General features: G+C 35.5%; 1 protein-coding gene across 3 annotated transcripts; it reads left to right on the top strand.

Moving 5' to 3' along the window:
• Positions 1 to 27,927, top strand: LOC109045914 (RAS guanyl-releasing protein 2-like). 3 transcript variants are annotated; one of them, XM_042761199.1, is made up of 17 exons: positions 1 to 426; positions 13,641 to 13,796; positions 14,172 to 14,274; positions 14,520 to 14,573; positions 14,669 to 14,800; positions 15,898 to 16,048; positions 17,723 to 17,896; positions 20,185 to 20,301; positions 20,393 to 20,674; positions 22,035 to 22,115; positions 22,289 to 22,411; positions 23,259 to 23,374; positions 23,893 to 24,034; positions 24,887 to 24,923; positions 25,818 to 25,976; positions 26,072 to 26,134; positions 26,236 to 27,927. In XM_042761199.1, the coding sequence occupies exons 2-16, from the start codon at positions 13,727 to 13,729 to the stop codon at positions 26,128 to 26,130; spliced, it is 1,800 nt and encodes a 599-aa protein (XP_042617133.1). In that variant the 5' UTR covers positions 1 to 426; positions 13,641 to 13,726; the 3' UTR covers positions 26,131 to 26,134; positions 26,236 to 27,927. The 3 variants fall into 3 exon arrangements, with proteins under 3 accessions (XP_042617133.1, XP_042617134.1, XP_042617132.1); XM_042761200.1 differs by having other exon boundaries at positions 13,622 to 13,796; positions 26,264 to 27,927; XM_042761198.1 differs by having other exon boundaries at positions 13,622 to 13,796.

Genomic DNA, 27,927 nt, shown 5'->3' with positions numbered 1-27,927 from the left:
GAGGGCGAGATTTAATCAAAATCAGTCAACAGGTGAGACAGCGCGTCCAAAATCGTTAGTGTGCTCGCGGGACGCCGCCTTTATCCGGAGCATGTCGGTCTCTCTCTAGTGCCCCTAATGGACCGCCTTCACGCGCCTTCAGCTCCAGAATCAGGGAGAGATTGCTTCACACACGCACTCAGCCTTCTCCGCGTTCGCGTGTGCGCGCTCCCGGTAATTCTCCAGCCCTGGGGGATCGAAGAGGAAGACACTTGTGGCACAGAGTGATGAAGAGCAGGACGCTGCTTGTATTCATCACACAGTGAAACTATTCAGATTTACTGAACGCTGCGCTCGGATCTCCAAACTTTCAGAGACCCGACCGATGTGGACAGATGTGCTGATCCAGATCTGAATCCGCAGCGTGTTCATCAGCCGATCATCAAGGTGAGCGAGAGCACTGTTAGTCTGATTGGACATCTGTGCGCGCCCGCAGCGCACTGCGCTTATTTGGGGGTCTCGTTCCTGTTATTACGCATCATGCAAAACCAGGTATGTAAGCACAGAGCCGGACAGAAGGGCGTTTATCTCTGAGAGAAAGCGAGAGAAGCTCCTCTCACACCATGAGGTTATTTTAGTTAGATACTGACACTTCTAGTGTGCGCTTGTGAATTTTCTGTAAGCTCGCCTCTTCTTTACACCCAGTGTGGTGCAGTGTTGACCTTTAAGCTTCTGAGCTGTTCTGATCTTAAAAGAATGCTTAAAACAACTCCCCCCCCCCCCCCCCCCCCCCCCCCCCCCCCCAAAAAAAAAAAGGATGATAACATTGCAATTTTTGAATTTATGAACTATCAATTTAAGCATTAACCATTTTTTCCCTTGTTAGGGAGCACAAAGTCTATGTTAATGTCTGTGTTAAACTATGTTAATGACCTGGAAGTGAATGGGGGTGGGGTGTTATGGATCATTGATGATTCTGAAAGAAAACTTGCCAGGAGCATACTGTTACCATTCATGCACATCTGATTGACACATAAACCACACACTCTTATTTTACTCTTGTGGGCCTTTCAGCAGTTTGCTTTGTACATTCAGTTTAACAGCGTAAAGTTAAAGGGGTCAAACTTTATCATTCAGCTGAACTGCATTTTAGACACTTACATTTTGCTGTTGCTCTGTCCATGCTGTAAATGCACATTCATGAATGAGAGGGGTTTTCTAGCGTATTTACTTCAACTAGTCAGGTAACGTTGACTCATTTCAGAGGCAGCCAAAATTACAATTTAAAATCATATTGTATCTTTATATTTATTTACAGGTAAAGCACCCCCCCATACTTCACACCCCGTTTATGACCTCAAAACATTGTTACCATAGTGCATGATTTGTGAACTAATGCATTTTGATGTTTGCGTCACATGCAGCCTCATATTTTTGGCTTTTCTGGTGTAGTAAACTTGCTTGGGAGCGCACCCCGTACAGTGTTGCGCATGTTCCCGCAAAACATGAGTCACTGTAAAACATTGCAGTGACTTGTAGAAGCAAGCTTAAATGGCATGTTTGCTTCAGCAAATGTACTTTATCTCATGCTTTCTCATGTTAACACTATGTACGGTTTATGGCAGGGTTTAGAGTAGCTACATTATTTAAAAAAGCAATAGAGCATTAACCTTTGAGCAGCACTCACTGGACTTACATTTCTGAACTGCCACGATCCATACAACAACCAACATAATACACAATGTTAAATTCACACTCATCTGTTTTGGATAAAACTGAATATGCTTTTGGTGCCACCAACATGTTCTGAAATGTGCAAGAAGCAACTAGGAAGCAATAATTTTGCAGAAATGTCGGCACAGGCACGTTTTTCCAATAAGCCTGATCTGGAATAATCATTGGGAATTAAAGCAGCCTCACTGGCAGTCTGATGAGTTATTAGCTCTAAACAGAGCAATAAACATGGATTATTCAGCCACATAGAAATAAAATACTGAGCTGGGGAAAATCAGTCCCTCAGCCTAGAGACGGAGAAGCAAAAAGAGATGCAGATACACTGAGAGAAAATGAAGTTCACTAATAAAGACTTAAAAGGAATGGTTTTGTAACAAAGGGATTTTCTTGGGCCTGAACTTATAAATAAAGATAGAATATGTGATAAAAATGAACCTGCTCTTGAGAAACATGCACATATTTGTCTCTGACTACACTCAGACTCAGACAGAGAAAACAGCAGCATATTGGAGGTGAAAGCTGGATTAAGCTCAAGATTCAAAAAAGAAATGCCGCAGAGCTTTTTTTAGAAGAAAGATGCAGAGAGGAGAATTTCAAGACGTGACTCATCAGGAAGACTGATGAAATCGTGTTATGTTTCACAGGAGAAAGTTGTCTGCCAGTTTCCAGTCTGTCAGGGTCACTTTATTTATCGGTTCAAGGCAGTGCGGATCAGCTGAGATTCTAGCACAATTAAGGCAGTGTCTCACTAGACGACATGAAACAACTTGATGGGGGCGTTTCACCTGCAGACTGTTTTTTCTGAAACCCCGCTGAAACCACATTCCCTTCATTAAGAGTAGACGGTTTTCACAATACACACACATTGGTTTGCAATGCAAATAGTTTTACTGATTACTTGTGGTTACACTTTATCTTAAGGTGTCCTTGTTACAGTGTAATTATACATTTAAGTTCTGAGTAATATTAATTAATGACACGTACTTACATACTATATAGTAAGGATTAGGATTAGGATTTGGCTTAGGGTTACTTGCATGCAATTATGCATAATTAATTGTTATTATTATAGTAAGTACATGTAACGTGTAACAAGGACACCTTAAAATAAAGTGTTACCTTATTTTTCATTTATTTATTTTATTTATTTTTTTGCGTGTAAAAGAGGATACACACTTTCAAAAAGAGTTATCTTTATGGAAATATTATACTTTATAAAATATATACTTAAATGCAAATGTTATGTAATGTTACCAGACACTTAACTGCATGTTAATTGCAATTAAATACAAGTGTATTATAGTTTAAATGTATATTAAATGCAGTTTAGAGTGCTTTCTTGACCTACTTACAGTACGTATGACTTAGTTACATCTTTATATAGCATTTAACGAACTTACTTCAAAAAAGTAATATATCAATACATATATTTTTGGTTTTTATAATTGTATTGTGTGGTAACCATTTTATAAAGGCAATAAGGTACTCGAGGCGTGCTGTATTGTGAATAAGTAATGGCTGAAGGGCGTTGTTAGGCACGAAGCAATTCACAACACAGCACGCCTCAAGTACCTTATTGCTTAATGCTTACATAACTTGCTTTAGTAAGTTAGTCAGCACATCTAAATAAGTGGACTTATTTAAAGCACATCATAAGATTATTAAACGATTTAAAATTGTACTTAAGTGTGTTAAGAAACTGTCATGAATGTGTCTCTCTTTAAGTCACTTAAGTGACCTTTTTGCATTATTATATTATCTGAAAGTACAGTTTTTAAAAAATATACTTTTAAGATGAAGTACATTCGGTACAATTAAGCGCACTTCTTGTGTCTAATGAAACGCTTACTTTCGCGTTCAAAAATAAGATGCATAAGATTTTGGTCACTTTAATACTTGTTTGCATCAAAATGTTTCAAAAGCGTCATATACAAGCAGGACAACAGCTTGGCAACAGGTATCAGGAAAACATGACTGCTGCGTGAAGTGAAAATAGTCTGAAAAAACAATTGTTAATGTTCTTAAGCATCTATTATGGGGATCACCTTTTATCAGAATATACTCAGGAAATAAGGTCTACACGGAGACGCAGTTATGCAAACTCTCACTCACATGCACACCGACGTTTGCATGCATGCAACATACACAGAGACGTATTAGCAAAAACCCGATGCAGTACCAGTCTGCATGTTGTTTTAGAAAGCTTATAACAATCTTAACCTGTGCTGTTCATGCATATCAGTCACAGACACATGGACATGCAAATATTTCTCTCAGCATGTCTAATCTCAACAATATAAGGCTGTAGAGTACTGTCTGACTCTGTTAGTGAGCCTGGGCCTCTGACATACACGTTGTAAAAGCACAGGAAACACGGCATGACCCATTCTACTGTCAGTTCGGGTAAACAGGAAGGCCATGAATTTAATAAGGTGTACTGAACTTTTTAGGGATGTCTTCAGTTAATTTCTACTAGGAGAAGAGTGAGAGATGTGCATATGAGCAGTTACACACACACAAAGAGCGTTTCTCTTTTTGAGTTTTAGATGAGAGCATTTGCATTTCTGGTTTAATAAAGCTGCATTGTGTTGCTGCTGAAAGACAGAAGCTGGACAGAAAGAAAAACAAGTCTTCCTGTCTGCTCGTTCAGTTCACCAGACTTGTACAGTAACCTCAGTGCAACAGCAAGTTAGAGAAGAAGAACGGTTTCAGTTTTAGTGTGGTTTGTTGGCATGACTTCACTAAAAACTGTACTTGTACTGCCTAAGTGTTTGTAGCATAGCCGTGTGCAGTGAAGAAATTACAAAATATCAGAAGTGCAAATAAGTAATATTATATCTCTTTATCTCATTTGTACTATACTCTTAAAAATAAAGGTGCTTCACGATGCCATAGAAGAAGCTTTTTGTCTAAATGGTTCCATAAAGAACCTTTAACATCTGAAGAACCTTTCTGTTTCACAAATGGTTCTTTGTGACAAAATTTATAAAAAGGCAAGAAAGAGGTGTGTTCTTTGACTGAATGGTTCTTGGTGGAACCAAACATGGTTCTTCAGTGGCATCGCTGGGAAGAACCTTTTAAATAAACAGTAACTTCCGCCATTTGTTAAACTGTTAAACTGCTCCATTTTCAGCACAACAGGAAGCATCTGTGCTGAGATAGAACAACCAACGGAGAACATTCCCTCTTTCTTTCCTTCTCTCCCCCTTTCACTTTCTTTCACTTCTCCCCCCACACACACACACACACACACACACACACACACACACACACACACACACACACACACACACACACACACTGACAGACAGAGGGCCAAAAGTTTCACAGAGGGTCATAAACATGTTAAATGGTATGAAGTGAAACTGCAACATAAACTGGAATGTACAATAACAATCTGCTTTCCATTTAATTTACGGTTCCATAAGTGAAAGCACAACTTCAGAGATGAGCAAAGGCTGAAAGAATGAATGCCAAACAAACTCACAAAAATAAACAAATAATTAAAAAGAAATAAATTACATAAATTACGACCCTGTCTGAACGTTATTAGAGTTTATAGAGTTACATCTGTCAGATTGTCTGATCATTATAATTAAGCTCTGCCTAATTTGGTTCCTCAAACACTTAATGCGTATTTTTGCATTTATTAGATAGGCCTGATTTATCAGTAGTTGAAACCAAAATTTGCAATGCAATCACCACGTTCAAAAAATGCATCATAAAATTAAAAAAGAACGCTATACAAACATGCACACACGATATACTGTGCATGCATGCATATACTATTTATGGCTTTGAATACATTTTTAGTGAGTGCAACTAAAATTATGAGCACAATTCTTAAATTCAGAAAATAAATTATATATTTATAATATATAAAATTAATATAATATATAAAATATTATTTTATATACTGCCTTTTAAAGTTGCTTTCTCGAAGCACTTCACAAAAAAAATTAAAAAACAGAAAAAAAAACAATATTACACAAAATGGACACAAGAAAAAAATATAAAAAAAAATTTTTTTTAAAAATTACACACACATACACACACACACACACACACACACACACACACACACACACACACACACACATATATATATATTATATGTTTATGTATGGAAAATAATAATGATAACACTATTTTATAAACTGCCTCTAAAAGTTGTTTACTCAAAGCACTTCACAACAAAGGCAAAACACAGAAAAAAGAAACAAGGCAACACAAAATATACACAAGAAAAATGCTTTATATATATATATATATATATATATATATATATATATATATATATATATATATATATATATATATATATATATATATATATATGTTAGTCAAGTAAAAGCTTTCCTGAAGAGAGTCAAGTAAAGTAAAAGCCAAGAAAATCTCTCCTGAAGATTCTTATAATAGACACTTGTTCACAATTATTTCCATTATTCATCATCTCTATCTCCACTACATCACAGGCTTTATGTTTTTATTTCAATGTCAAGAGCTTTTTTTATTGCAATGAGCAATTCATGTTATTCAGTCTGCGAAGCGGCTTTGCTGCATGGTTATCTTCCCACGTAAAGCCTGTGTTCTTACATCGCTTGAAAACAGCAACAATTTAGATAATTCTCTTAAGGGTCAAGAGCACTTTTTGGCACAGCAGACTGCACTTTTTACCAAGTTCTCTACGTCTCCTGTGCTTCAGCAATCCACCCGCAGACCAGCTGTCTCTGTTCAGACTAACACACGCTCGGACCAACTCTACAGCTAATGCAAGACTCCAGTGCAATTATGAATAATAAGCTCTCAATGAGTAAAATCAGTTACATATCATTATTATTATAGTCAAATTAATATTCAATAATATTTTTTTTTTCACACTCACACAAACTAGTATAAGTTGGCAGGTTGTGCCTGTAAAAAGACTACAGAGAGTGAGAGAGAATAAAAACACCTGCACATCCACATGAACAAACAAGTCTGCCACTTTACAAAAAAAGTTGTTTTCTGCAACATAATTGCCTCTGCTGTGGTTCAGAACAGCCGCAAACAAAAAGCAAGCTCATTTTCACTTACAGATGCAACTTCTTTTGTTCAAGAGTTTGAAACAATGATAATATGGAAAGGAAACGTGCAACTGTAACGAAGCATGTAATCAGATATTGAAAGACTGACAGTTTGGAAATGCACTACTTAATTACCATTAAAGAACATAAAAACAGTATAGTGCACACGTCTACATGTGTAATATTATATACCATCAAGACTGCATTAATAAGTACTTGAGAATAATGCATCATATTCTGTTATAGCTATGCAAGGTTAGTTTGAGATAAATGTGCACACGTGAGTAGAGGAAGATACTGTTTTGTGGTGGAATGAAAAAGTCATGCAAATGTTGTGCAACCAACATGCAGGAAAATATAGCAGCTACCATGTGGCCGAGCAGAGAAATGGCCATATCTGAAGCTCAGGAAATACAAAATGAAATGATATACATTGCTTAACCACAGAAGTTAATGAGTGAGCCCAAGTAAGAAAAAAAAATAATAAAAAAAAGATATCAATCAGTGTTTCTCTTGTATAAAATGAATCCAGGTATTGCAAGACCACTACAGTTAAGCAAATTTTTTGCGCTATTGTTATTATTGAATGCAGATAGATAGATCATTATCTTTATATCTATTGTCTATTTATATCTATATTTATTTATATCTGCATTATCTATTCTATCTATTGGTTTTGCTCTGAGTAAGAAATGACAAACACAAACTGGACCAATCAGATGTGAGCAAAGACATCTCTGATGTAATACAATTATTACCCTTTTATGTCTAGCTCTGGAAATAATTCTAGATATTTATTTGCAGTTCTTTGAGAGTTACATAGTTGCGTGCAGTTGGTGATGCTGAGAACATCAGCAAAATTACTGTTTGCAGCATTGTTTTTAAGGTGTGCACCATTGTGCATGTGAGAAATCTTTTTTTTAAATCATATGACGATCTAGTGAACTCTACAAACCTAGTCATCTAGGTCAGTCTTCAAAGCCATGAAAAAATGAAAATTTGCTGAAAATGTACTCACCCTTGAGCCATTCAAGATAGATGAATTTGTTTCTTCATGGGGCCAGATTTGGAGAAATGTAGCATTGCATCACTGTCTCATCAATGGATGCTCTGCAGTGAATGGGTGCCATCAGAATGAGAGTCCAAACAGCTGATAAAAACATCACAATAATCCACAAGCAATCCACACCACTCCAGTCCATCAGTTAATGTCTTGAAAAGAGAATAGCTGCGTGTTTATAAGAAATAAATCCATCATTAAGGCGTTTTTATCTTCAAACCGTTGCTTCTGGCCAAAATATGAGTTTATAATGATCCATAATAACACTTCCTCCAGTAAAAAGGTCCATCTCCTGTTATTTCTCACATCAAAATTCATCCACATATTAGTTTAGAGCTGTTTTGGACTGTTTTCATGAACCATGCTTAATCTGTGCAGATTTCGCTCCTGATTCAGACAAGATGTCTTTTTGACTGGAAAAAGCAGTGTTATGGAATTGTATTTTAGCTGGAAGCAATAGTTTGAAGTTAAAATGCCTTAATGATGATTTGTTTCTTACAAACATGCAGCTTTACTCTTTACAAGACATTAACTGATGCACTGGAGTGGTGTGGACTACTTGTGGATTATTGTGATGTTTTTATCAACTCTCATTCTGACGGCACCCATTCACTGCAGAGGATCCATTGCTGAGCAAGTGATACAATGCTACATTTCTCCAAATCTGATGAAGAAACAAACTTATCCACATTTTGGATGTCCTGAGGGTGAGGACATTTTCACTAAATTTAAATGAATCATTGTGAAAATGAGAAATTAATCATTGTGACTTTTCTCAATGTTTCAAATGATTGGCTGCTCACACTTTTATGCACAAGCACAGCAGTTGTAATCATAAACCTTGAGTTGAAAGAGGATGATACATAGCGAGCGCTGTGAAATCTGAGTTAGATATATTTTATTTTGTCTACTTGAAACCAACTAACCCAGAGTTTGGACTTATGAATTTGTGGTCTAACAGATGCCATTTCTCTAAATAGCATAGAGTGCCTCTCACTTCTCTTTCTGCTTGTTTTTTTTTTTCCACTACAGTAAGTAGCCATGCTTTAACTTTGACAGCAATGACGAAACATCCAATAATGAGAGTGAGATTCATAGTTTCATTGAGATGGGCATCATTAGTGTTGAGCTGTGTGCCTGAATGAAAGCTTCTGTGTGAATGCTGTTATTTCCTCCTCTAATGAGTGTTGTTTGTCTAATTAGATCTGGACCTTTATTGCACAGAGTCATAAGAGAGAAAGATGATGTATTCCATAGCTGAAGTGACTCTATCGCTCTCTGATTGAGTCAGACTTCGTTCTGTTGGGTTAGAAATATCGTTCAAGCCCTGAGCCTTCAGGACACACACTCTGCAGGAGAAACTGAAATATTCAAAACACCTCTGCCATAAAACACCGGACAAACACACACACTTCGATTAAACCCCTGTGAGGATCAATAGTTCTGGGGTTCTGTCACCAAGCAACAGAAGCTTCAGAAAACAGCTGCTTACTGACGACAATTGCACACATACAACACACAAACACGCGCAGGTCTCATGATGAGTGTTTTAATTGTATCAGAGACAAACTAGCAGAGCTCAGAAGCGGTTTTATTCAGAACTTTTCTACACTTATGCATTTCTTTTAAAAAAAGGTGTTAGAAATTCCAGGTTGATCATCACAATCCAGGGCTGTATAGTTGCTTGCATTTGTTATGAGAAATACTATATAGGAAAAACTGCATTTAATTAATTTGCATGTAAACGATAAGCTCAACAGCTTAAAGCTTAAAATCAACATAAATGGAGGTTTTTATTGGTTCTCTCGTCTGTGGCGTGTCCATGTCTTCACTTCATCACGTCTAAGTGAGGATTTTTAACTTTTTAATTTATTTATTTATTTTAATAAAAAATTTATTGTCAGTTCATAACAAAATTTTCATTTGTATTTGGATGACAAATAAGATTGTAAAGAAAATTAATAATCCTTAAAATGTGGTTTTAAATCACATAGGACAAATTCTTAGAAATTTATTCATGATGATTTCATAAGTTTTTGATAAACTTTTACACTGTTTTCAGGAAAACCACAAATGTAATGCCTTCAAAAATGTCATGTGCTGTAAAAAGCAACATGCTAATCTAATCAAGGTGAAAAGTATTGTTACAAATATCATTTGTGTTGTTTTTAGAGTTAATAATTCATAAATATAGTTACGTTTTTGGGTAGTCATTCCACATGACATTTTACAACCGTAAAATGTAAAGGTTCAACCCCTACTTGGCGTCACTCATTAACTTTTGTGGGTAAGCAAGGTATATGCTTTTCATTTTGTATTTCCTGAGGTTCAAGTGTGGTCATTTCTCTGCCTGGCCACATAAAAGCTGCTATATTTTTTTTTTTGCATAGTTGGTTGCACCACATGACTTTTTCATTGCACCACATAACAGTATTTATTCTTCGCACGTGTGTAGACTCATCTCAAACCGACCTGGCAGAGCGATAATTTTAAAATGCACCATGGTCCACTTTGTAGCTTATTCTGGACAAGAACCCATGTATGTTTTTACATGTTATGAATCTAAAATGGTTATAATAGAATACAGTGCATCATTCTCAATTAGTAATCAATGCAATCTCAGTGTTTTATAATAAACCACTTATGAGAGCTAAACTGATGGGTTTACGATGTCAAGAGTGTCCACTATATAGTTTTGTTTTGTTATTCACTTTGATACTATTTTCAAAAGTTTTAGCAAACTGACACAGCACTCTCATATAACAATTATAATGTGAACTGGTGACTAATTCATATGAATTACTACAATTTCATCATACATTGTCTGCAGTTTCACTTTATTTTAAGGTGTCCTTGTAACATTGTAATTATCTATTTAAGTACGGCGTAATATTAATTAACTACATGTATTTATGGTTAGGGCTAGGATTGAGGTTTGGCTTAAAGTTACTTGCATGTAATTAAACATAATTAATTGTAATTATAATAGTAAGTGCATGTAACGTTTAACAATGAAACCTTAAAATAAAGTGTTACCCAATCATCTCATGTCCCATTGATGGCTATATTTAAGGGTGGATCTTCATGCTTATGTTTTTTTCCAAAAACTCATACTTTTTTGTACATATCACATTGTATGAGTTCCTACAAAGTCACCACCTTGTAAAATTAAGTTTTCTCATGAGACCACTTGTTCAAACCACAAGATCGTTGCAACATGTAATGAAAACATTTGGTTTAATCACCAGAATGCAACGGCATGATCTTCTTTCACTTTAGGTTAACAAATCAGTTAATCCAATAGCAAACATAGCAAGATACATGTAGAACATCTCTCTTTTTTTTCAGATTAAGGGTGAGTTACACTTAGATAGACTGTGATTTGGTGCTTGTGTGACTGTTTCCGTTTTAGGATGAGATAAACTACAAAATTGACAAAATCTATAATGTTTGTAATTTTAACCATAACTTTAGTTGATTTTTTTTTTCTTCAGATCAAGGGTGAGTTGCAGTAATTTGGCAGTCTCATGTTCAAAAAAAAAAAAAAAAAAAAAAAAAAAAAATTTGCCTGTGTGTTGTCTGTTGGGTCATTTGTTTGATTTAAGTCCTGTTGGTTATCGGCTAGTCAGTTAATAATAGCCTGTGAGCAGTTAGAGGAGTTTGCCAAAATTTGTATCCCTAGTCCACACAGAACAGGAGTCAAAGGGACGTTTTTGCAGCTTTTCTCAGGATCTGTAGACAGCAGGCCGACCGTGGCTCGCGATTCAGGCTTGTGTCAGAACTGCTGTTTGTTAGAGTCAGAGAGAGTCTTACTGCGGCTCTTCTATTAAATCTATTATTCTCTTCTCTCTCTCTCTATGAGGGCTGTAATTGAAAGTGTCCGCCCACCTCTCTGCAGCAGTGCGCACACACACACACACACATACATGCACACATTCCACCATACAATGAGATCCTATATAAAACACGCTTCATGTAGCTTAATGGAGGCTTGTGTGTGTGTGTGTGTGTGTGTGTGTGTGTGTGTGTGGCCATGCATCATTTCCCAGGATGGCTTATTTAAGGATCCACCACTGTCTACAGGGTTTTCTGTGTATTTTCAGTGGTTTCTGACAAACAGAGAACTAAGCCTAAATTATTAGCCTGACAGAGGATAGTGAAATGGCTGGTTGGGTGTTTTTTTTTTTTATATATTTATTAATATAATATATATTTATTAATAATATATATATATATATATATATATATATATATATATATATATATATATATATATATATATATATATATATATTGTATTTTTCTCTCCATCATCGGTATTGTTTTTTGCATTTCATTCAAGTGGAATTCTTTGTAGTGGAATATAATTTGTTTTTCCATATGGAGAGGTTAATAACAATGGGATCAGAGTGTGTTGCCATGGTTTCCTGTTGGCCACCTTGCTAAGACTGCATGAGCATGTGTGTGTGTGTGTGTGTGTTTTGTATCAATACAGGAAAGCACAGTGAGAGATGAGTGTGTGTGTTGTGTGAAGGATAGACTGTGGTTTGGTGCTTGTATGACCATTTCTGTTTTAGGATGTGATAACTTGAGGCTTTTTGTTTTCTGAAGAGGTCAGTTCCTTGGCAGTCTGAAACTCATTATGATATTTCTGTGTGTGTGCATTATGTTAATAAGTTTTTAACTCGGGACATTTGGTATGTCTGTCATTCGGTCACTAATATCTCAGAAATAGTGTCATGATGTCGTCGTCAGTGGCTTGTTTGGTCAAAGAGCCTTTTAAACACACACAAACACAAGCAAGCAAACAAACAACACATTGTTCTGCAGTAGCAGCAGCTCTTTTTTATTTTGTATCGATGAAAATATGAATAAAATATTTTATACCAGTTAAGTTGTACTAAATATTCTATAATACCCGCTGTTAGAGCTGCTCCAAAACCAAAATGGCTTTCGGTTTCAAGTGTGAGGCAGAAAACATTAAACTGTGAAGCATGCCCTTGCGAATTAGAGAATTAGAAGTACACTTTAGCATATTTGTAAAAAGAGTACTTATATTTGAAAAGAATATACTTAAAGGGATACTCCACCCCAAAATGAAATTGTTGTCATTAATCACTTACCCTCATGTCGTTCCAAACCCGTAAAAGCTTAGTTCGTCTTCGGAACACAATTTAAGATATTTTGGATGAAATCCGGGAGGCCTGTAACAGTCACATAGACTGCTAAATAAATAACAGTGTCTAGGTTGTGCAAGTACTCTCTTTAAGTACACTTAAGTGGCCTTTTATTTATTTAGTATTATTTTAATATTTAATATTAATTTAATCTTTAAGTACAGTTTTGTCCAATATATAAATTTGAAGTACACTATAAAATGCACTTTTTAAAAGTGCACTTAAGTGTGTTAAGAAACAGTTGTGCAAGTACTCTAAGTACACTTAAGTGGCCTTTTATTTATTTAGTGTTATTTTAATATTTAATATTAATTTAATCTGCAGGTACAGTTTTGTCCAATATATAAATTTGAAGTACACTATAAAATGCACTTTTTAAAGGTGCACTTAAGTGTGTTAAGAAACAGTTGTGCAAGTACTCTTTTTAAGTACACTTAAGTGGCTTTTTATTTCACTAATATTAAATTAACTGCAAATGCTAAATACTTACACTTAATATTTTTTAATGTACTTTTAAGAGTCGAAGTACACTACAAGTGCACATTCAATACAGTTAAGCGCACTTCTTTTTCAGAAGGAAGTTCAGTGTGATCTTCTCCTTACAGTAACAATCTCTACTGACAGACAAAAGAGAAGAGGAAGATCACTGGAGGAGAAGAGAAAGACAGAAGGCTGTAAGAAAGCTAAGCTAGAGGAAGAAAAAGAGAGATATGATGGATCCGTTACCTCTGGATTCAGGAACAGTGGACGAGTTGGTGGACTTCTGCATACAATCTTTTGGTGAGTCTATAAAGAAACAGTCCTACACAGTAGATGAAGAACTTTGGCTGGAACATTTAGTCTGATGAATTAGAGCAGTTGAGAAGCAGAAGTTATTGCAGTGGATCTACAGAATATGAATGGTGAATCAGCAAACAATAAGCATGCTTTTTATAAACAAAGCTGTTTGCTAGTACTAGCACATATTAATGCATGACCATATTAACCCTACCAATATCTAAATATAACTATGACAAACAACTACCTTACTATCAATAAGCAGCAATTTAGGAGTTCATTGAGGGAAAACTCTTAAGTATTAATGAATATGTGTTCCCTAATCTAAAGTGTTATTGTTTATTCTTCATTAATTTTCTGTGATGTTTGTGTTTTCAGACAGTGAAGGCACAATTAAAGATCGCTCCTTTGTGAAAATGTTTCTGATGATGCATCCTTGGTACATATCCTCCACCGATCTGTCCAAGAAACTGCTGCTAAAGTATCCTTTATCTACAAAACCCTCATGTTGTAGTTTTCACACAATCGTACTTGACCAATATATTTCAACGTCATTAGATGAGGTTACAACCCATGTTGCATTACTGGAACTGACTCTTAGATCCCTTAGATTACTGTAACTGACTCTTAGATCCTGCCACAAAATATTTTGTAATATTGTTGTAAATGTCATGGTATAGAGTTAAGTAGTCAAATTAAAACTTTACACCCTTAACAAATATACAGGTCACAGGAAGGCAGCACTGATGAGATCAGAGCCCAAATATGTCACCTTGTAAAGTAAGACTAACCCTGTATCCCATTGCTATTCTCCATGGTATGTTGTGTCTGCTCTTTTGCATTGCATTAGCTCTTCTGACTTTTTTTCCATGCAGGTTCTGGATTTCCGAATATCCAGTAGAGTTTGATCTGAATCCTGCTTTGGCTGACCAGATTAAAGACCTGAGAGAGAACTTGAACACTGGCGGCAATGAAACACAGAGTCAGCTTATCGATGTAGAGAGTGTGTAAGTACACAGACACACACCTACACACACTTTCATGTTCTCAGTCTGCAAAGGTTAAGCAGTTCACCAAAAAAATGAAAAATCTGTCATCTCGCACTGCTGCTCGAAACACGTGTGTTTTTTAAGTACATGGACCATGAAAGGAGATGCCCAGGCTGCTCTCTTCCACACGATCATGAGTGGTAACTGCAACTGTTAAGGACCAAAAAACAGTCCACATGATCTTGCCTTCTGCTGTATACTCTTAAAAATAAAGGTTTCAAAAGGGTGTTTTCACAGCAATGCCATAGAACCACTATTATTGGTTCTCCAAAGATCATTTAAGTGATCAATTCTTAAAAGAAGCATTTTTTTCTAAGTGTGAAGAACATTTTAATAATCTAAACAACTGTTTTTGTGGAATGGAAAGATTCCATGGATATTAAATGTTCTATGTGGAACCATATATGTGACCCTGGACCACAAAGTCAATTTATATATAATAATATATATAAATATGCTTTCCAGTGACGTATGATTTATTAGGATCTGACAATATTTGGCTGAGATACAACTATTTGAAAATCTGGAATCTGAGGGTAAAAAAAAATCAAAATATTGAGAAAATCGCCTTTAAAGTTGTCCAAATATAGTTCTTAGCAATGCATATTACTAATCAAACATTAAGTTTTGATATATTTATGGTAGGAAATTTATAAAATATCTTCATGGAACATGATCTTTACTTAATATTCTAATGATTTTTGGCATAAAAGAAAAATTGATCATTTTGACCCATACAATGTATTTTTGGCTATTGCTGCAAATATACCCCAGCGAATTATGACTGGTTTTGTGCTCCAGGGTCACATTTGTCAATAAAGCACCTTGTTTTTTAAGAGTGTACATACAGTAGCTGTCAAATTTTATTACCGCACTTTCATATGTGGCAAAATCAAAACCACAAGTTTTGCTCCACAAACTGAAGACAGATAAAATGAGAGTTTGTCATGAAGGATGTTCTTGCACAACTCAACTTGTCAGATTTCAGCATGTTAGTCAGCAGCCAACAATAGCAACATTAGTCCTATCTGAAATAACATATTTTTCCTCTGCAGGCCCTCATATAAATGGAAACGTCAGGTTACCCAAAGAGTTCCATCGATGTCAAAAAAGAGAAAAATGTCCCTTTTGTTTGATCACCTGGACCCCTGTGAGCTTGCTGAACATCTGACCTATCTGGAGTACAAATCCTTCTGCAAGATAATGGTATGTATGCGGGTAGAGGTTTTGCTCTCATTGTTGGAGTGAAAGTGCTCTAATTGTCCTCAGAAGAGATAGAAATAGACCAAATAATGCCCTAATTAAAATCTAAAAGTGCTGAAAGGTGTCTGGGTGGAGTGTTAAGCTGATGCATTTATTTTTATTATATATTAAGAACTGGATGAGAATGGCTCACCACATAGATATCCATACACTCCTGGATATGCAGTTGAGTGCATATGTTTGCATTTAACCCTGTGATGTAGTTCAGAATCAGAATGATACGAAACTTGGTAGTAAAAAAAATATATATATGATTTGAAAAGGTTAAATGGTTTGCATTGGAAATGAATGGGAAGCGAAACATTTTTCTTGCAGTTTTAGAGTGAATTGTTTTTAAATTTATTATACTTTAAATTATCATTTATTTCTGTGATGCAAAGCTGAATTTTTAGGTTCATTATGACATGATCCTTTAGAAAGCATTCTAATATGATGATTCATTATCAAAGTTGGAAACAGTTCTGCTGCTTAATATTTTTTCAGAACATGTGATACTTTTTTAGGATACTTTGATGAATAAAAAGTAAAAAAAAAAAAAAAAAAAGAAGCTATGTTTTTAAAATATAAATATTTTGTAATAACAATATACACTACTGGTCAGTAATTTGGGGTCAGTAATTTTTTTAAAATATTTTCTTTTTTTAAATAAAATCAATACTTTTATTCAGCAAGGATGTGTTAAATTGATAAAAAGTGATAGTAAAGAAAATATATTATTAGAATATATATTATTAGAATTTTTTTTTTTCTTTTTAAACTTTTATTCATCAAATATATTAGACAGCAGAACTGTTTCCAACACTCATAATAAATCAGAATATTAGAATGATTTCTAAATGATCATGTGATAGACTGGATGTTACATGTGACACTGAAGGCTGGAGTAATGATGCTGAAAATTCAGCTTTGCATCACAGGAATAAATTATTTTTTTAAAGTATATTCAAATAGAAAACTATTAGTTTAAGTTGTAATAATATTTCACAATATTACTGTTTTTTTCTGTATTTTTGATCAAATAAATGCAGGCTTGATGAGCAGAAGAAACTTCTTTCAAAAACATTAAAAATAGTAATGTTTCCAAACTTTTGGTCTGCACTGTATTTCATATAATATTTTAAACTAATTTTGTGCACTTTTCATAATACACTTCTATAACTTCTTTTAGTTTTGATTTTTAAACGTGTTTCACTTCAGCAATAATCTGCAAAGTGTCTTCATTAAAAAGAGGCCAAACTTTAATCTGCACCACAAAGCATTCAAGATTTACGAAAGTTTAAGCTCTATGCTCATAAAGTGGTTAACAGGTAATAAATAGAGCACAACTATTCCATAAATACAACAAAATACCCTAAAAATGCAAAATATTAACTATTAAAACCATCAAATAAAATATAGCATATTCATTTAATTGCATTAAAAAAGGTAATTTTAGACCGCCATGTGAACAACACTAGAGGGTTAAAAAAAAAACCCTGTACTTTTTAAAGAGAAAATTCATATGTTAATGGGAACGCAAGCAAAACATTCTTAGAACATGTTTTATGTTTTATAAAGTCAATTATGAAGTTATTCCTCTCTCGTGATCGGTGACCATTTGTTGAATGTGTGTTTCAGTTTCAGGATTATCACAGCTTTGTGATGCACGGCTGTACGGTAGATAACCCCATCCTGGAGAGGTTCATCACGCTCTTTAACAGCGTCTCGCAGTGGATTCAGCTGATGGTTCTGAGTAAACCCACCGCACCGCAGAGAGCTGCTGTGATCGCACACTTCGTACGGGTCGCACAGGTCAGGAAAAATCAAAATCAGTCCTACTTTATATTAGGCATCTATGTGCTTCTGTCGAAAAAGTGTTGGGTACAATGTACAGTGTTTTGCAAAACACCTTTGCCACCATTGAGATCACCATTGAAACCTGGGTAATGTTAGGGACAGGTTTCATGGTATGAGTAGGTTTAAGGTCCACAGTGTAATTATAGAAGTATTACAGATTAATTGCAGATGTAGTTATAAATGCAAGTGTTATTAAATGTACGTACATTGTAAGAAGTTGTAAATAAAGATTATTAGAGTACATTTTACAAGAAAATAGTATCTCAGTCTTCAAAATGTTATGTTTAATTCAATGTGTTGCTGTTTCTTAGTAATTCATTGTGAACTTTACTAGCTATTTCTGAGTGAAAGGTGTTTCTACACCATTTTTTTTTCAGTGTACGATGTAAAACATGTATGTGTAATATTAAATTATTGATTTTAATGTAAGTACATAAACACCCCTAAAATTCTGTCATCATTTACTCACCCTCACGTCTTTCCAAACCTGCATGAGTTTCTATCTTATGTTGTGTTTTGGAGAACTTTAAAGAAACAAACACACTCTTAAAAATAAATGTGCTTAAAAGGTTCTTCAAGGGATGCCATAGTTGAACCATTTTTGGTTCCACAAAGAACCATTCAGTCAAAGGTTCTTTAAAGAACTATCTCTTTCTTAACTTTTTATAATCTGAAGAACCTTCTTTCGCCACAAAGAACCTTTAGTGAAACAGAAAGGTTCTTCAGATGTTAAAGGTTCTTTATGGAACCATTTAGATAAAAAGGTTCTTCTATGGCATTGTGAAGCACCTTTATTTTTAAGAGTGCAGTCATTGACTTCCATAGTAGGAAAGGAACAGTATGGAAGTCAAGCATTCTTCAAAATATCTTCTTTTGTGTTCGACAGAAGAAAGAAACTCATACAGGTTTGGAACGACATGAGGCTGAGTAAATGATGACAGAATTTTCATCTTTGGGTAAACTATACCTTTAATATAAAGTGGGACCCTACTGTTAATCAGACTTATTTCCAGAATATAGTGGCGCATTTGGACTTGTTAGTGCTTAGTCTATGAATTCTTTGTGTGGTTGAAATGATAATTTAAAGGGCTGGTAACTAACACCACTAGTACAGAACAACATACTGTAGTTATTGTATTTACCCGCACATGTATAACAGCTGCTGAGTGCGAATCAACAAAAATCCATCTTGAAAAAAAAAAAAAAACCTACAAAGCACAGAGTTCTGGTGTAGACCTTCAGCACAATAACAGCTTAGACCCATGTGACTTTTCTTCTCTTTTAATTTTTTAGAAGCACAGTGGGGCTCCATCACCCCCTGCTCTTCTTCCTCCTGATGATCCCTTGTTCTCTTCCTTCTTATGGGCCCCTGAGCTCTTCCTCTTCCAAAATATCACTTTGACTACCGCTGTATATCTTTCTGGTCTTTCCCTTCTCTTTCACAGGGTTTCCTGCCCAATTCTTTTTCATATTGACTTATCTTTTTCTTTAAAGTCCTTTCATCTCTCCATTCATCTCCTAAAAGCATATTTAGGGGCCAAGCACCAAATGTTTGCACTTATTTATATTTTTATTAGGGGTTCAAGCACCAAAGTGACAGAACCGTAAGTCAAGTGGGATGCTTTCAAATCCCATAGACAGGCACACATCCATCCAACTCTGTAAAAAAAGGTTTTAAATAGATTACTGGAGTATGTTTTACAAGAAAATAGTATTTCAGTCTTTCTGCTTTAAGATGTCACATTTAATTGAATGTGTTACTGCCGTTTCTTTGAAATTATTCCTGAAATTTACTAGCAATTTCAGATTAAAAATTGTTTTAAAGTAAATCATGCACCTTTTGCATTGTACTGTAGGTGCTGATTTGATAATCCAGTTTAAGTTTTAGCAAGTTAGTTTTAATTTTGTCTTTTTCTGACTTATTCTTTCAAACTTTTTCACGAATGAATGAATGAAAGCACAATAAAATTTAATTTAGCATGCATTCTTAATCAGCTTTGTGGTTTCGTGGATAATAAATGTTGGTTTACTGTTCGTAACTGTTTATGTTTTACGTATATATTTGTCCAGAATGATTAAAAATAAGACAGAAATCCAAGGAATCAATACATATAACCACTTTACTAAATAAATACTATAAATTTGATACTTCCATGAGTTTTGAGAAATTTGCAACCTCTTAATAGCATGAGTGTGTTCTTTGCAAACTATTTCTTTCTTTATCAATAATTCTCGCTCTTTAGAAACTCCTGCAGCTGCAGAATTTCAACACGCTGATGGCGGTGGTCGGGGGTCTCAATAACAGCTCCATCTCTAGGCTGAAGGAGACACAGGCACACATCAGCAATGAAACTAATAAGGTACACAGCTGTCAGAATGCACATAACGTATTCATCAGACCCAACACCATTATTTCAGACAAGTACCAGTTCATCTGAATATCTCTCTCAGGTATTTAACAGCTTGCTGGACCTGCTGACATCTTGTGGAAACTACAGTCATTACCGGCGCCGCTTCGCTGAGTGCACCGGTTTCCGATTCCCAATCCTGGCTGTTAACCTCAAGGACTTGATAGCTGTTCATGTTGCTCTTGCGGACTGGACAGACCCACAGAAGACCCGCGTCAACTTGACTAAAACTCAGCAACTCTATGCCATCCTGCAGGAATTGGCTCTCGTGCAGAACAATCCTCCTAACATCGAGGCCAACACAGACTTACTCAATCTTCTTACAGTGAGTGCGTGTGTTTATGTAAACGATTTCAAGAGGAATAGAGTGTCTTCATGTGATTAGGATAAAACTGACTGATTGAATGGGTGTCTATTTGTAAAAACTGCAGAGAAAATTCATTTTTATGATTCTGACATGTTTTTTAAGGCCTAAATACAATATCCAGAGGTTGAAAGCTAAACATATGCTATAAACGAACTGCACATTTTCGTGTGACTTTGATGTCACCACTGGTAAGCTTCCGACAACTTATTTAATATATAATATACTGATGTATTTAATGTCGCAGAATAAATGTTAAAATATCTTGTGCTTGTGTTAAACACAGAGCTTATTTCAGGCATTTGACTGAAAACCCATTGCCTTCAGGACGATGGAACGAGACTCGTTTCTCAGTTTTGCAATCAAAAATATGCAATCCCTGCAGCACTCAATTGAAGACGTGTGGAAGACTGGACTTAAACTTGCATGAGCTCAATGTGTTGAGCATGTAGACCGACAGCTGTTTTATAATTTATTGTAAAAAATCCCTGGGCTTTTTTGGCTCTGATCATTCACAGCTCACATTCAGCACAGAAATAGAACAGAAAAGACATTTTCTACACTATATTTTGAATACAGCATTCACCCATCGTTGTTAAATTTCTTTGCATGCTCAAAATTTAAAAGCAACTGTTGCCATGCACAAAGTTGTGTTCATAACATCACCATATTCCTAAATCTGTTCCACCTGTTCGCACGCAACACGGAAAACAACGTTTCAAAAAGTCTGGAATGTGTTTTCAAAACCCTTTGTTTTTTGCTGTTCTAAATCTGCAAATAGATACATTTCACCATTGCCATAGCATTGCCATAGGAACGAAATATTTTTTAGTCCTCAAAACGTGAACAACTCTACATAGAATCTCCTGAATAATTACAGTAATTGCTGCATGGGGCGAACTTACCACGATCAAAATCTAACCATTTCAGAATCTATACAGAGACAAAAATGCATACAGTAACAACATTTTTATGAGTCTCTAAACTTTCATCCCATTTGACTCTTACAGTTTTTTATGGAAGCTTGTTTCTCTCACTGAATAAAAAATTTTGAAAGGTAATTGTGACTTTTTATCTCACAATTCGTACTTTTTTTTTCAGAATTGCATGATATAAACTCACAATTTATTTATTTATAAACCTGTGGTGGGAATGGGCTTCCATAATTTTTTACCTCTTTTAGCACTTGCCATTTGGATAAATAAATAAATAAATGTTATGATGAACACACGCACACAAAAGTATATATAAGAAATAATGTATGTATTTTTCCTGAAAAGTTATATTAATGAGTTGTAACTCATTGAATCCTTATGTATAGGTGTCACTGGATCAGTATCACACAGAAGAGGAGATTTATCAGCTCTCATTACAGAGGGAACCCAGAGCGGCAAAACCAGCGGTCGGTTATATTTGGTTAATTTGATATATTTATTCATGTTGGCAATCAATCAGTACAATGCATTAAGTGAAATGTAGATGTTTGGTATCATTTACAGTAAAATAAGTCTAAATAAATAAAGCAAAACAACAATACCTGCACACGTGTGACTTTGTTTTCGATTACTGGATCAGAACTCAACCTCTTGCTCCAGTCCAGCTCCTAAACAGCTCTCAATGATAGACGAGTGGGCGGCATCGGTCAAGCCTAAAGCTGATCCTGCTATCATCAGCAAACATATCGAGAAGATGGTGGATGTAAGAGAAAAACTAACGTTCTTTTCATTTGAATTTGTTTTGTCCCACTTTCGTGTCAAACACCTTACATCACTTCAGTTTACTAAGCCCCGCCCCCTCTTATTTACTGCTGTAAACTCAGTCAAACTCTACATCATGACTGACCGTGCAGTTCTAGTAATCGTCCGAATGAGTTTACCTGTTACCAGTACTTTAAAGTAATTTAAGCGTCATTTAATTAGAAGTACAAGTAAGGGATGTCAAGTACAGGTATTAATTAAATTAATTAAACTGAAAAACTGAAAAATTGATCAAACAAAGCACAAAGGTAGCACAATATTTGCTGAGAAAGCCCCCCAGATAAAGAATTCAACAACATATTATGGCAGACTAAGCGATCTCCGTGGATCAGAGATTACAGAAAGTGCTGTATTTTTATATTATTCATCAAATTCAGTCTCTAAAAGGTAGATTTTGCTAAGTGGACATTTGCACAGGGCATGTTCTTGTATTCTGTCTATGAAGTTTTGGCAGTTGCATTGTGTCTCGCTGTTTTTTAAGCATCTCACGACCTGAGCACTTTTTTTTTTTTTTTTTTTTGATGCTGTGTCAGTAGCTCATCTTTAAAAAAAAAAAAACACATAGAGAAACTCCAGTGTTCTGTTTTTGAACCAGGTCAAGTCTAGTTTTTAGTTGTCAGCAATGGGGCTTAGTTCAGGGTCAAATATGTATATTTGTTTACACTGTCAGTAACTGTATATTATATAATTTAACAGGCTCAATATGTTCATTTACAGCTCCTCCCACCATGTAAGATGTATTGTTGGTGATACATGTTCATAAAACTTTTTCTGTTTTCTTTCCACAGTCTGTGTTCAAGAATTTCGACACGAACGGCGACGGGTTCATCTCACGCGAAGAGTTTGAGTGTATCAGGAATAACTTCCCTTATCTCAGCAAGTTCGGAGAACTTGATAAAAATCAGTAAGTGTATCGACACCAAACAAGAGCACTGTTGTGTGCTCACCATGATATAAATGTTTTCACAAAAAGCTCTATTAGCTCCATCCAGTTTTAACACCATGCAGTCAGAGGAAATCAACCATGTTAAATGTTTTGATTTGATTTTAGAACATTTTTTCATTAGTCACACATCTAGACACATGTTTGTTTGTTGTGTTCAGAAAGACTTAAAAGTGTGCTAGTGTGATCCTCAGTCGTTTAGTGCATGATGTTCCATTTTTCTCTGTAACAATTCACAAAGTCAGCAAGCATACGCTAAGAATTTAAAAGTTGTGTATTGTATTCCACTAAGTCTACAACACATATGCAGAGGTCCTAAGATACTGGGCCTCTTCCCTTGTGATGTACATGAAGCACCTTTTCCATGGAAGTGTGATTTGTCCCTCACTAATGAAAAGATGCACATGAACTCACTTTGCACTGTTTGTTGGCTGTTAAAATGAGTGTCTGTTTTTCTCTCTCATTTCATGATCAATCAGGGATGGAAAGATCAGCAGAGAGGAGATGATAGATTACTTTATGAGGGCCAGCTCTTTGCTCAACTGTAAGATGGGCTTCATACACACCTTTATTGAGACCACATACGTGAAGCCCACCTTCTGTGAACACTGCACCGGCTTTGTAAGTATCATATAGTCATATAGAAATAGATTCAAAGCTTCTTTTTTTTTAAATTATTGCATCTTGTATTTTCTAAGAGTGGACAGTTTTAGAAATGAGCTCTGGCAGATTTAGCTTTGATCTGTTGGGTTATTTATAGCATAGTGTGGCTGTGTATTATTTGTTGTACCTCAGTCCCTTCCGTTGAGTGTATGTGGTGCTTTTAGATCTACCTGTGTGTGTGTGTGTGTGTGTGTGTGTGTGTGTGTGTGTGTGTGTGTGCGCTCGTGTGTGTGTGTGTGTGTGCTCGTGTGTGCGCTCGTGTGTGTGTGTGTGTGTGTGCGCTCGTGTGTGTGTGTGTGTGTGAGTGTGTGTGCGCTCGTGTGTGTGTGTGTGTGTGTGTGTGTGGGTGGGTGCGCTCGTGTGGTGTGTGTGTGTGTGTGTGTGTGTGTGTGTGTGTGTGTGTGCGCTCGTGTGTGCGCTTGTGTGTGTGTGTGTGTGTGTGTGTGCGCTCGTGTGTGCGCTCGTGTGTGCGCTCGTGTGTGCGCTCGTGTGTGTGAGTGTGTGTGTGTGTGTGTGTGTGTGTGTGTGTGTGTGTGTGTGTGTGTGTGTGTGTGTGTGCGCTCGTGTGTGTGTGTGTGTGTGTGTGTGCGCTCGTGTGTGCGCTCGTGTGTGCGCTCGTGTGTGCGCTCGTGTGTGTGAGTGTGTGGCCTCTGATGTTGTGTGTTTGTGATGTTTGTGCTCTCCCTTTCATCTGTTGTTTACCTGCTGTGATTCTCTTTCTCTCTCTTGATCTTAGTCCCCCCCACCCTTCTCTTCCTTTCTGCATCTGTCTTTCTTCCTCAAAAATAACTTATTCTCTTCTTTTTTTAAATATGGGGCTTTTATAAACAAGGATACAAATGCAAAGGTAAGAGAGAGCTGTATGTGTATTGTGCATGTATGCGTGTTTGGCATAATTGTAATATACTATATATTAACTATAGTAATATACAGTATACAGTATATATATATGTATATATACTGTATACTTTTTAGTAATGAGTACTTTCATTTATTTAATCATATATATATGTATATATACTGTATACTTTTTAGTAATGAGTACTTTCATTTATTTAATCAGACATTTTCTGGCTTTCAAGCTTCATAAAGGATTCAAAAGGACTGTAAAATTATCATGAAAGCATCCCATATTACTTCTGAAGTCATATGATAGGTTTGCGTGGGAAACAGACTGATGTTTAATCTGTTAACTCAAGAATCGCAACAATCAGATCAATGAATCAGTGAGCTGAACTCAAGAACTGAATCATTCTGATAAGTGAATGAATCATTCAGATCAGTTATGTGAAGTGTATCAGATGATTCATTGAAAATATCCAAGTCAAAATAATTATTTTGAAATTAAGTAGACTTAAAATATATTAACTTCATATGTAATATCAAATAACACACTACAGTTAAAATGATAATCGAGTACTTTACATGTGCTTTAGTATGTTAGTCAACACATCAAAATAAGTGTACTTCTTTAAAGCATCACAAAAGATGATTAAAATGTACTACTACAAATTGCACTTCTTTAAAAATTACTTAAGTGTGAAACAGTCATAAAAGTGTCTCACATTAACTAAAAGGTCTTTTATTTCATTATTATTATATTTTCTGCAAGTACAGTTAAAAGATTTGAAGTGCTCTACAAGTGCATGTTTAGTATAATTAAGCACACTTCTATTTCTTACTGTCTTTTCACCTTCGTCCACCAGCTTAAATACTAACGCTGCCTCTCTCTCTCTCTCAGTCTGTGGTGTGAACTGTCATAAAGCATGTCATGGACGCCTGACGGTCGAATGCCGTAAAAGAACGAAGAGCATCAGTCATGAGACTCCACCGTCACTGCAGTCCAGATCCTACAGCTTTCCTCTGCCCAGCAACGCCCCGTCAAACCTGCAGAACACAGGTACACTCTTACACACACATCGCATAACTGCAGAACTTAAATGAGCTGTTTAACAGACTCTCTCTGCCTATTTCTGCTTGTTCTTTGGTCTTCAGTCATCACAGAAGAGGATGTTGAGGCAGCTGAGGAGGGTGTATTTGACTGTCACCTCTAAACTGGTAAACCAACATTCTGCATCAATACATAAACACATTTCTCAGAAAAAACAAAAACAATTTTAAGTTAATTATTGAACTTTATATTGTGTTGTTAACTACAGATTTTTGTCTGACTTCACAAATGGTCAGCATGTCAACAAGGAGTCTTGTATTTGGTCAAATTGAAGTCAAAGGAAAAAAGATCTAGAGTTAGAATGGAATTGTGGGATGGACTGTGTTCGCTCACTCTCACGGTGAGACATGGACATGCTGCTATCTGCTGGACTGTAGCTGCAACTGCTGAACAGATCAACCACCTCTTCCCTGTGAAGTCTGAATGTCATCTCACACATATCTCAAAATCCAAGCGTATTTGTAGGATTTATCATTATGGTGTATATTCCTCCCAGGTTGCTTGAAATACCTTGTAATTTTACTTTTTTTAAATTAAAAAGAAAGAGAAGGAGGAATTTTCAGTGACTGTGTTCTGAGGTACAGACTTTTTAAAAGTACTTTTACTGTAGTGATAAGATTGTTTTTTTGTGAATGCAACTAAATTGGAGCTTGATGACACCAAAATAGTTGCAGCTGAATTTCAGTGTGAACTCGTGGTGGCATAGATCAAGTGTGTTTGTGTCTGAAATATTATGCAATCAACTGTAATGTTCTTTAAAATCAAAAAACTTTTTTTTTTTTAATGAATCTGTCTTCTTGATATAAAAAGTAGTTGATATTCCAGCTGTAACTAATGCATCCATGTTGAACGCTGTTCAAACAAAACAAAAAATATATATATTATATAAACATATATAAAAAGAAAGCAATTATATAGAATTAAAGAGCACTCTGTTCACGTTCACATTCAAAAGCCTTCCTTTCACACAACAAATATTGTGTCAACAAGATTTTTAAACGAAACAATGAATTTCTTTTTTTTTTTTTTACTTTTTTTCATCTGGCAAATGAATAAGCTGCCAAATAAGAAATCAGCTTTGGGTCACATGTCCAGAGCCTTTTCCAGCTGTGTATCTGAGCATTAAACACTAACTAATAAAGAATCTGAATTAATTTAAAGGGTCAATCACTCATGATGGGTTGGATGCAATCCAAATGATTAAATGGCTCTATCCACCAATGGAGATTTTAATGATTTCCAATCCTAAAAACTCTAAAGTCATTAAATATAAGAACGTAAATAAGAAAATGGGATTTTCATGGGGAAATGACATTACCATGGCCTTTTGCTGAAGAACTAAATCTAATTAGATAATGATAATAAGTAGTTCTTGTGGTTCTGTGTTCAAAAGATGTTAAACATCTGACTCTGTTGTGAGATGCCAAAAACATCATCTGTTTCACAACACTAGGTCCATATTTCAAATCTGAGAATATCCCCATTCTCTCTCTTTTTTAATGTAGCTACTGTATGTTGTAGCATTAGCTGTTAAGATGTGATTTACAAAATTCTTCCGATGATCTGAGAAACTGTTGATATTAGTCTGGGAGAGCTGACTCTTATGTTAGTGAGGCATGTAACGCATGTATCGCATGCATGTTAACTGATATGTTCTTTTCATATATCCTATGGCGTTTTGTTGAATGTTTTGTACAGTACAGTGTTTTGGCATTAATTAAAAGAGAAATGAAGATGTGTTTAAAATGAGAATGTAAATCTGTGGTGTTGCACACTGTAATACAGAAGATGACGTCTTTTCTTGGTTATGACTGAATGTTATTTCTCTCATGCAACTAACTTTTTTAATGTGCATGTGTGTAGGAATCTTTCAGTGACAATAAATATTGATATCAAAATA

This window comes from Cyprinus carpio, chromosome A7 (genome assembly GCF_018340385.1).
Source record: "Cyprinus carpio isolate SPL01 chromosome A7, ASM1834038v1, whole genome shotgun sequence".
Taxonomy (NCBI): Eukaryota; Metazoa; Chordata; class Actinopteri; order Cypriniformes; family Cyprinidae; genus Cyprinus; species Cyprinus carpio.
This window is presented reverse-complemented; position numbering and strand designations above follow the sequence as displayed.